The sequence below is a fragment of the Notothenia rossii genome, assembly GCF_949606895.1.
Source record: "Notothenia rossii genome assembly, chromosome: 9".
NCBI lineage: Eukaryota > Metazoa > Chordata > Actinopteri > Perciformes > Nototheniidae > Notothenia > Notothenia rossii.
In genome coordinates, this window is record NC_136907.1 from 1216300 (window position 1) to 1227858 (window position 11559).

The 11559-nt window shown below is 40.0% G+C and overlaps 1 protein-coding gene across 2 annotated transcripts; it reads left to right on the top strand.

Annotated features, from left to right (window-relative positions):
• Positions 1–4983: 4983 nt before the first annotated feature.
• On the top strand, positions 4984–11185 carry LOC307020897 (P2Y purinoceptor 6-like; the record flags this gene model as incomplete). Of its 2 annotated transcripts, XM_079652594.1 has the most annotated exons (3): positions 4984–5202; positions 7825–7922; positions 10722–11185. In XM_079652594.1, the coding sequence occupies exon 3, from the start codon at positions 10760–10762 to the stop codon at positions 11183–11185; it is 426 nt and encodes a 141-aa protein (XP_079508720.1). In that variant the 5' UTR covers positions 4984–5202; positions 7825–7922; positions 10722–10759. The 2 variants fall into 2 exon arrangements, with proteins under 2 accessions (XP_079508720.1, XP_079508721.1); XM_079652595.1 differs by lacking the exon at positions 4984–5202 and having other exon boundaries at positions 7793–7922.
• Positions 11186–11559: the final 374 nt, after the last annotated feature.

Here is an 11559-nt window from a genome sequence, read left to right on the forward strand (position 1 = left end):
GTAGGAGGTATTTCACTTCTGAAAAAGCCTCAGAGGAACGAGCGGAGGAACTCTTGGACTAACAGCATGAAGGAAACGGACTCTGACACCGAGCCGAATATGAGCCGAAGTTAGAGAAGAGCCAAGTCCAAACCAAGGTTCTGAAACATGTGGTACCGGTTTATCTTTAGAACCGGAAGATGTGTTTCAGACGCTGTAAACTGAATTATCCTCATCATGCTTCACGGAGAACAACGACTGTGAGGAAATCTACAAGAGAGTTAGCTTACGTTAGCGGTTAGCAGCTAACGGAGCTACATCGTAATGCAGTTTTTGAAACCTAGCTTTTTACCGTGGCGTCGAGAATCGTGGTGTTTCATGGGTTTTGATATTGACTACTAAACTCGTGGGTTTTGTGAGATCCGATATCTCGTTAGTGACCGACAGCAGGTTGACAGGAAACGAAGGATTTTGTTTAAGATCTGAAGGAGAGCCAGCGGACCATCACGATGCAGTCAAGCTCTAGGTTGTTATTTACCGTGGCGTCGAGAATCGTGGTGTTTTAACGGTTTTGGTATCGACTACTAATCGACTACTGTGACATCCGATATCTGGTTAGTGACCGACAGCAGGATGATAGGAAATGAAGGAACAAAGATTGAACTCAAACACGACGCTGGAAAAACAGGGAGACAAACGGCGTGTGGATTTTAACCTCTGAGAGTTTTCAGATCGGTCTTTCTAGGTTTGGGTTGTGTTTTGGGAATTTAGAGCAGACGTCCAGAAGGGAAGAGGAGGGGCTTCTGTCCGCGGCTAAATGCTCGATATCTAAATGCTAACGAGAGCGGGAAATAATGCTCCGAAATCAAACCCTCCGGACATCTGCACCATGTTAGTGGAAGAAGGATTAGGACGAACATATTTAATACATGTATGTGCAAATAAGGGATTCTAACTTATCTTATTTAATTTGAACGTGTTTTTTATTTGCTATTATAATAAGGGAACATTACACTCAAGACAAGAGCTATTTAACTCAGATTTAAGATTTTATATTCTGCTATTTGTCCTCCAGGGTTTTGCTTTCTGACCTGTGTAGCTTAGCATGCGAGCTAGCTACGTCGTCCTTGGCGTTTTCTGTCCGTAGCTCTGTATCTCCTTCCTCATATATCTGACATAACTGCATCATATCTTGAAGAAGAAGTGTTTGTTCCCCCTCCTTCACTCCTTTAAGTCCATGTTCTCATTCGTCATGTCTCGATATCCGTCTGTTTTCCACTTCACATCTCAATCTCAATCTTTATTTATTCAAATAGCAGATTTAAAACCACCTCAGCTGACCAAAGTGCTGTCGGGAACACATCATATAGAGAGTCTAAATGAAAATAAGAAATGTTCAACTCGTGTTAGAAGCCAGAGCAAAGAGGTGAGTTTTTAACAGAGATTTAAAAGACATAATTTAACAAACAAAAATATATGTGCTTTTATTTTTTTACATTTTCGATATATAAATTAAGATAAAAAACATAAACAAAACTATACAAATTGGATATTTTGATTTTAAGTTTGGGAATTTGCTTTAGGAGAAATTAAACTCAGCCGGTTGCTTGTCTCAGTGTGTGTGTGTGTGTGTGTGTGTGTGTGTGTGTGTGTGTGTGTGTGTGTGTGTGTGTGTGTGTGTGTGTGTGTGTGTGTGTGTGTGTGTGTGTGTGTGTGTGTGTGTGTGTGTGTGTGTGTGTGTGTGTGTGTGTGTGTGTGTGTGTGTGTTTCTGTGTGTGTTTCTGTGTGTGTGTTTCTGTGTGTGTGTGTGTGTGTGTGTGTGTGTGTGTGTGTGTGTGTGTGGGTGGGTGTGTGTTTCTGTGTGTGTTTCTGTGTGTGTGGGTGTGTGTGGGTGTGTGTGTGAGTGTGAGTGTGTGTGTTTCTGTGTGTGTGTGTGTGTGTGTGTGTGTGTGTGTGTGTGTGTGTGTGTGTGTGTGTGTGTGTGTGTGTGTGTTTCTGTTTCTTTGTGTGTTTCTGTGCTTGGGGGTGTGTGTGTTTCTCTGTGTGTGTGTGTTTCTGTGTGTGTGTGTGTGTTTCTGTGTGTGTGTGTTTCTGTGTGTGTGTGTGTGTGTGTGTGTGTGTGTGTGTGTGTGTGTGTGTGTGTGTGTGTGTTTCTGTGTGTGTGTGTGTGTGTGTGTGTGTGTGTGTGTGTGTGTGTGTGTGTGTTTCTTTGTGTGTTTCTGTGCTTGGGGGTGTGTGTGTTTCTGTGTGTGTGTGTGTGTGTGTGTGTGTGTGTGTTTCTCTGTGTGTGTGTGTTTCTGTGTGTGTGTGTGTGTTTCTGTGTGTGTGTGTGTGTGTGTGTGTGTGTGTGTGTGTGTGTGTGTTTGCGTGTGTTTCTCTGTGTGTGTGTGTGTGTCTGTGTGTGTGTGTTTCTGTGTGTGTGTGTGTGTGTGTGTGTGTGTGTGTGTTCTGTGTGTGTGTGTGTGTGTGTGTGTGTGTGTGTGTGTTTCTGTGTGTGTGTGTGTGTGTGTGTGTGTGTGTGTGTGTGTGTGTGTGTGTGTGTGTGTGTGTGTGTGTGTTGCCTCCTGTGTGTGTGTGTGTGTGTTTCTGTGTGTGTGGCCTCCTGTGTGTGTGTTTCTGTGCGTGCGTACATGCGCGTGTCTCTGATGGATTTTGTGATTTTTTATTTGAACTCTGTTTTTCAGGTACGTCAGAAACTACATCATTTTTTACTCGTGAGGAATAAAAAGGGAATAATCCACTTGTATGTTTAAATATTGAAACCTTGTTTGTTATTGTTTTTCAAAGATGTGAAGGTCTATTCTTGACACGGTATAATGATATTTAGATAATTTAATCCTGCAGTGCCTTACAGATAAAGTATATTTTAATATTTCATTGGATTGTATAATGTGAGATAAAGAGCTGAATATGAAATGTGTTGTTGATATTTTTATATTTTGAGTCACGTTGAAATGAACTTCACTGTCGTCAGACGCATACTTGCCAACCTTTAGACCTCAGAAATCGGGAGCATTTCAAAATGCAATATTGGGGGGGGGGGGGGGGGGGGTGCTAGTTGATCGCCGGAGCTGTTAGATTAACATTAACATGCTTATTGTAGTTCTAAGTGCACTGCCTTGCGGCCTGTAGCACCGTCCTTGATGGAGCATGTGTGTGGGCAGGAAAGGAGTGAGCAGAGAGTAGTTGTCGATTCCTGTTCAGTTTTCTGTGACTATCTGCCTCACCCTCTCAGACTTTGAGTTGTGCGCGCTACTAAAGAGACGTGTTACCATGGAAACCAAACAATGGTGTCGCTGTATTAAAGTCCGAGTGGAAACAGTCGTGTGTACATCTGATTTTGTCAGAAATCGGGAGAAATGCGGGAGAAACATGACCCCGGGAGGAAATCGGGAGAGGGCAATGGAATCGGGAGTCTCCCGCGAAAATCGGGAGGGTTGACAAGTATGGTCAGACGGTGGAGGATTTAAGAGAGATATCTCTACATCTCATTGTGACTTTGAGAGTATGTAGAGATGCATTTTGAATGTAAATACAAATAATAACAAATGTATTTGTACGTGAAACATTAAGAAATATATTTTGATGTTAAAGATATTTTCTGGCGTCTCCTTTGTTGCGCCAGTGTTAAAACAAATGAGGATCAATCAGGAGAGACTGGTTTTGATTTAACGATATATATTTACTGCCCAAAAACACAGATATTTTCTTGATTCATTTAATATGGTGTTTTTTTCTCTTAATCCACATTTCTTCATGAGTTAGTGACAGTTATTTTATTGCATTTTATTCGCTTTCTCACAGAAAATATTCCAGTTTTTTTCCCGTTTAATTTTGACTTTAATTCTTTTTTTAGCTCAAATGTTTTGCCTTGAATAAATTAGCTTTAACATTAATTATTACAATCAGGAAATGAATCTGAAGTCTCATAAAGAGGTTCTGATATTTAATAAATGTGTGTGTGTGTGTGTGTGTGTGTGTGTGTGTGTGTGTGTGTGTGTGTGTGTGTGTGTGTGTGTGTGTGTGTGTGTGTGTGTGTGTGTGTGTGTGTGTGTGTGTTGAATCACAGCTGTGCTCCGTTTATGTTGCTGTGTTTGATCACACACACTTACATGTTCAAACACACCACAGTGCTTTGCTCACACACACACACACACACACACACACACACACACACACACACACACACACACACACACACACACACACACACACACACACACACACACACACACACACACACACACACACACACACACACACACACACACACACTCTAATTAGAGCTCCAGTAACAGCGCGGAGCAGCAGCTCCCGACAGGAGGTGAGTTTTATTTCCTTTATTCAGAATATTGTGTTAATTGTCTTTTATTAATAAATGTAAATAGTTGATCCTAACCTTTATTAACTTCATCTTAATGCAATATTTAGGAGTTGTTAGTTTATCATGAAGTGTTTTAAAAGTGTAAAAGCTGATGCTGTTTATTATCTTGTGAGCAGGAATATTCAACACAATTAAAATCACATTCAGGCATTTAGGTTAAAAACATTAATATGGCTACAAATGAAAGACAATCAATACAAATTAATAAATGTTAAAACAAGACAATAAAGTTTAATAGGTAAATCAACAGTCTTTCAGAGGACTCATTTTATTATTAAAAACTATATTTTGAGTTCTTTGAAATGCATTTATTTCAATTTAATTGTTTATATATTCAATAATAGTGACTACATTATCTGTATTTATTTATTTCAGGATTTATTTCATATTATTTATTTATTTTATATCCTAATTAATTATTTATTTCATATTATTTATTTATTTCATATCCTAATTAATTATTTATTTCATATCATTTAATAACTAGTTTTAAGTCACGTTCCTCAGCATCGAGCCGATGGATGCACGAACGACCCATCGGTACAGATAAATAAAGATAAAGCAGATGAAGTTGAACTTGTCAGATATTTCTCAGCCGCCGTCTCTAAATATAAATCTGAGGCCTTGAACCGTGTTTCTGAAGTCAATCCTCGCTGCTGCTATTAAAAGATCCTCTGCAGTCCTGGATTGGGTTTCATTCCTGCGGTTCTGAGTGAATGAACGCTGATCAATTATTTACAGACAGAGCTGAAGGTCAGAGGAACACCGAGACCCTCGAGAAGAAACGCTTCAAAACTGCAGCGAGGAAGAGGAAGAGGAAGAGGACGAGGAAGAGGAAGGTAAGTCTGAATCTACGACACCTTTTATTATTCACATGTTGGTGATGCTTCAAACCGGAGACTCTCGTACAGGACCACGGAACCAAAGAGGAACAAACCCAGCTTCATATTCTCAATGAACAGAACGTAAAACAGACAGCAGGTAATATGAGAAGAGAGATTACGTTTGTGTTATGTTCTGATTATCAGCTGAGGATGTGTTTGGGTCCAGTTTCAGTCGTGTTGTTCCGGGAAATGAAAGTCCAGAAGGAAGGAGGTGGTGGTTGTGACCAGTTTACGTATCGGTATCTAACAAGGCTGTATCCTCTATCTAGTAACGTGAATTACAGTAAGAAATAATTGTGATGTTAATGCTTTAAAGTGGAAGCAGGACAGATGGACCAATGAGGATCAAGTCCAGCAGCGAGGAGTCCACACTTTAGTAGACATGTCCCATCATATTCTCAATAAACGGTGAGGGAGAAGACAGCAGGTCTCACTGGACTTGGAAAAGGCAGAAAACCACGTCTGTTATGGAAGGAGGTGGTGGTTCTGACGTATTGGTTTCTAACAAAGCTGTATTCTCTATCTAGTAACGTGAATTAAAGTAAGACGAATTGTGATTATTGGAGACAGACTTTCGTACTGGGAGGCTGTGGCTCAGTGGATAGTGTGCTGGACTTCAAATCAGGGGATAGCAAGTTCGAGTCCCACTGCAGTCAGCATGTCGTTGTGTCCCTGAGACACTTCACCCCAAAGTGCTCCTGTGGGGATTGTCCACAGTATTGAGTTTGTAAATCGCTTTGGATTAAAGCGTCTAACAAGTGACATGTGATGTAATGATGAACCAATGAGGAACAGAGATGAACCAATGAGGAACAGATCCAGTAGTGAGGAGAATAATTGTCATCATACTCTTATAGAAATAAAATAAAAAAGACAGCAGGTCTAAGTAGATTTGGAGACTGCAGAGAAATAATGTTTGTAATTGTTTATGTCGATTGATTACCTGCTCAGGATCTGTGTTTCTTAAGTTTGGGTCCAGCTGTTCCGGGAAATGAAAGTCCAGAAGGAAGGAGGTGGTGGTTATGACCAGTTTACGTATCAATATCTAACAAGACTTTATCCTCTATCTCAGGATATTAATTACAATAAGAAATAATTGTGATGCAAATGCTTCAAACTGGAGACAGACTTTTACATTTCGTACAAGAGTGAGACTTCAATCCAGCAGCAAGGAGTCCAAATGTCATCATATTATCAATCAACAGAAAATAAAAAAGACAGCAGGTTGAGGAAGGCAGATAAATAATATCTGTTATTGTTTATGTACGGATGATCTGCTCAGGATCTGTGTTTCTTAAGTTTGGGTCCAGTTTCAGTCGTGTTGTTCTGGGTAATGAAAGTCCAGAAGGAAGGAGGGGGTCTTTGTGACCAGTTTACGTATCAATATCTAACAAGGCTGTATCCTCTACCTCTCAACGTGAGTTAAAGTATGAATAAACAACACCAAACCTCTACATCCTGATGAAACCGGATGGATTGGGTCAAACTAGTCAGAGAGTCAGACAGAAAATATATTGCTTGTATCCGCCCGGTGATTTGGATCAACTCCAGATTTGAACCAGTTCTTCATCAGACCACGTGACATCCTTCCACCACATTCAGGACATCCAAGTCAAGACGTCTTCAACAAACCACAAAGACCCAGCGCAGAACAATCAGTTTGTGTTTCACCAGGTGTCATGACATTCGGGCTGGGTATTTTGTTCTGATCAGGAAACTAGAAGGACAGTCAGAGAGCCACCAGGACTCTCTCTTGAGATGTTGATGAGTTCATAACGACCCGGGGAATTTCCTGAGAGTCCGGCCCGTTCCTTTTACTGTTAACTGGCTGACGATCAGACGATCAAACCAATCAAAAGCCTAGAAAGGCATTGGGAAAGCGCTGATGAATTATGCATCCCCCTCCATTTCTTTGGGATATGCTCTAAAGTTCTTCTTGTGGGAAAGCCCCACTATTTCCCAGAAGAGACTGAAGCCATTTACCTTTCTTTCGGATGTTGTTGTTGAAAATGTTGTTCAATAAACAGGAAGTAGCTGCAGATTGGGTTTCTGATACGGAGTGGTTAGAGACAGAACTGTAAAAACGAGATGGTGACGGACAAAGCTCTTAACTCCAGGCCAAGAAACCGTACTCTACAAACCAATGGATGACGTTTTAGAGACTTAAATCTATTTCCTATATAGGCTATGTTCAGGTAACCCAAATGTAATGTCCATATCCTTTCATGCAATCCAATAATGTATTGTTGTATGTCCCACAATCCTCTTTGTCCAACATGGTTTTGTTGGAGGGTAAATAGTCTGGTTCCCTGAGATACTTGAATAAATATGCACGACACGTGTTTTAACTGTCGGCTCGAGGCCATTATAAAGAAACACACATTCCTAAACAGCTGTGATTGACCCCCAGCTGAAGGGACCTTAAAGGCTGACAGACGTGAACGAGAGGTTTCCGGAAGGCCTCGTTAATGATTGAGCGGCTAACGGAGTGAAACATGTTCTTCATCAGCAAAACGCCGGCGGTAAATAGTGAACAAGGTTTTCCAAACTAATGACCGCTGGGTTTTCTTTCCTCAGAGACGCTTTGGACATGGGTCAGACGACGAAGACGAGTACAGAGGAAGATCGATGAGAGGAAGGAAGGAAAGGACTCAGGAGACGAGATGACGCCAGAGGTATTTATGAGACAACAACTTAGAGCTAGACCGAGAAGTTTGATATTCAGACGTTTATTCATTGTGTTTCAAACCAGAGAGATGCAACGATGTGGCTCAGAAACCCAGAACATTTCCATTTTGTAAATCTGCTTGCCCGTTAAAACCTTACTGTACTGTGAGATCAACATATTACATCCAAGAGGACAACACTTGCAAATCTCTCTTAGATTAAAGTGGATCATTCACAAGAAATGGAAGTTGAGTTTGTGCTTTGATCCCAACTATCTTTATTCTTTGAATCCCCAGACAACACATGTTCCTGTTTTACTGTTACCTGCACCCATCTTTGACTTTTAAACCACTTTTATTTTCAATTCCCGGAATTAGGATATTTGAACCTGACTTCCCGCATGAATCTTTGGATTTTAAACTTTTTGAGCATTCCTCCTCGAATCTCTGGACTTTCAGCCAGTTTAAAGGAATCCAAACGTCTTTTTAAGTATTCCTTCCTGAAGTGCTAAGGCTCAACCCGTCTTAAGACTTCTTTCATGAATCTTTGCACTTTAAAACCCTTTAACTGCCGGACCAAGAAAAAAGCTATGGATTTTTTTTTTTTGTTGCATTTTCTTATCAAATGGGCCACAAATAAGCACAAACAATTATTTATGTTTTGACTGACCACACAGTTTTGTTTTTATGAGCCTCTACCAAATGGTCGAGCTGGCCTTCTATGGTAAAAGTAATCATCATATACAGCACAGTATGTGTATGCATCAAACTCAAATAAAACACAAGCTCAAATACATTTGTTTCTTTTATGGAAAATGAGCAATATATACAACCAGATATATTCATAAAAGATAATAAATTATAATTGTAAAAGAAAAAAAATGGAAAAAAGTAAAAAACAAAAAAAAAGTGTTTTTCACGATATAAAAAAAACTTGCTCATCTTACCGTATACGCTGAATTGGCTGAATTGGCCTAACAGGAAACCACTGGCCTAACAGCAAAAGTCTATATCCTGTGTTGGCCTAACTTGCTAATCTGTGTGCAACTTTGGGCTGAATGCCATTCATGAAAGGTGCTATATAAATTATTATCACTCTTTCACTCTGAGACTCATAAGGCAGTACTAGATTTAGTAATATTACCATGAATCTAGCCATTTATTTACCATATTTTATTGGAAAACATCTCTGAAACTCTGAAAAAGTCATATTGCTAGCTTACCATAAAAGGCCAATTCGACCGATTGGTTGAGCATATTTTCAAAAAGATAATTACACCCTTGTTAAAACTATTTTTGTGCATCAAGTTATTTAATTATGTTCAGTCAGTGCCCTGCCACTAACATATGTCAAAGGGATATGGTTACCTTAAAAAAGTTGACCAAAAAGAGTGATTTCTTCAGCAGTGATTTTTAGCATTGCCAACTTTCTCAGTTGAAGCTAGCTGAAGGGCATTCTGTTTGAACCACAGTGACATCTAGAGGTTGTTTTGTGCATAACATGTCAACCAAAGGGTAGAGCTGGCTGAATCAGGTGGAGTTCAACTTTTTTTTTTTTTCAACAAGATATCAAGACGCGAAATGTGCTCTACCAAATGGTGGTGCTGGCAGTTAAAGGGTTAAGCCATATGATAACTCTGCTTGCCCGTTAATAAACTTGCAATACTGTAAGATTAAAATAATAAATTCAAGAGGACAAAACATGCATATCCCTCTTAGATTAAAGTGGATAATTTACAAGAAATGGAACTTGATTTTTGTTTTGATCCCGACTATCTATTCATTATATAGCCACATCATAGAATATATGCATTACATGAATGCACACAATGTGCACAATATCTGTTTTCTTTTTTTATTAATGCCAAAATGTATTCCATATTTTTATTCCACTCTATTTCTATGTAAATAATGCTAAATTGTTTTCATTATTATTCATATTTTTTTTATGTTATAGTTTTAGTTTTACTTTTATGCATGCACCACGACATCAAGTCAAATTCCTCGTACGTGTCGACCTACCTGTGGATCAAACTGATTCTGATTCTGATCACAAACTCAAGTTCCACTTCTTGTGAATTATCCACTTTAATCTAAGAGGGAAGTTTTGTTCTCTTGAATTTATTATTTGAGTCTTACATTACAGTTAACGGGAAAGCAGAGTTAGAATATGGTTTAAAGTCCAACCATTCATGAAAAAAGTCTTAAAATAGCCTTAGTACTTCAGGAAATAATACTTAGAAAGAGGTTTGGATTCCTTTAAACTGGTTGATCAAGTCAAATTCCTCGTACGTGTCAGAAAATTCCAAGAGGGACCGATCCAGTGGCCCTCACCATGTTATTGAACATGTTCATGTAAATGTCCATATTGTAACTGTACTGTACAAAACGTGCATATCCCTCTTAGATTAAAGTGGATAATCAACAAGAAGTGGAACTTGAGTTTGTGATCAGAATCAGAATCAGATTTCCAGGTAGGTCGATACGTACGAGGAATTTGACTTGGTGTCGTGGTGCATACATAAAAGTAAAGCATAAATGAAAACCACAGAGAGAGATAGACCGAGTAGTTTGACATTCAGACGTCATTGTGTTTAGAAGCTGTTTCTAACCAGAGAGATGCAAACATGTGGCTCAGAAACAATGTTCATGTGAGTGTCCATATTGTAACTCTGCTTGCCCGATCATAGCCTTAAGAGACGTACTGTACGAGAATACAACTTGAATAGATGTGTTAGATCAAAGTGGATCATTCACAAGACATGGAACTTGAGTTTGTGTTTTGATCCCGACTATCTTTATCCCCAGATGAAAGTCCAAGAGGAACGGATCCAATAACCTTCACCATGTTATTGAACCAGATCTCTAACGTGACTCCGGACGTCGGGTTGTTGCCGATCGAGACTCTGATCGACCAATCGAACGCCTCTTCCCTCGCACCGCCCTCCTGCAGCATCGATGAGTCCTACAAGTACGTGTTCCTGCCGGTGTGCTACTCTCTGACCTTCGTGTTCAGCCTCAGCCTGAACTCGGTGGTGTTGTTGCGGTCGTGCGGCACCAGGAGGCGCTGGAACACCTCTCTGATCTACATGGTGAACCTGGCCTCCACAGACCTGATGTACGGCCTCTCGCTGCCCTTCCTGGTGGCCAGCTACATCCTGAGGGACCGCTGGGTGTTCGGAGACTTCATGTGTCGCCTCGTACGCTTCCTGTTCTACTTCAACCTGTACTGCTCCATCTTCTTCCTCACCTGCATCTCCGTGCACAGGTAGGACACCGTGGCGTAGCGATGGAGAGTCCAGGCGTAGCTTTGACGAGTATATTTATTGTGCCAGGCAGGAAAGCAGCGAATCTCCATTTTCAAATGGGACGTTTTTAGCATGATATGATATTCTGACAGAAAACTATAGAATAAAAATCGAGGCTTCTTCCAGACTGTTTAAGACTTTAAAGACGAACAATAGTTTTTAAGACCTATTGCGGCTTTTTAAGTTAAGACTGTTTAAGACTTCTCTCCTTGTCCTCAGGAGCAAAATCATAATTTTAGTTTACGATTAAAAAAAACGGATGATGTTGTTGATTGAACCTTCCAAAGTTAACACGATTTGGGTTTTATAATGTAAACATTAACATAAACAGATTTCTT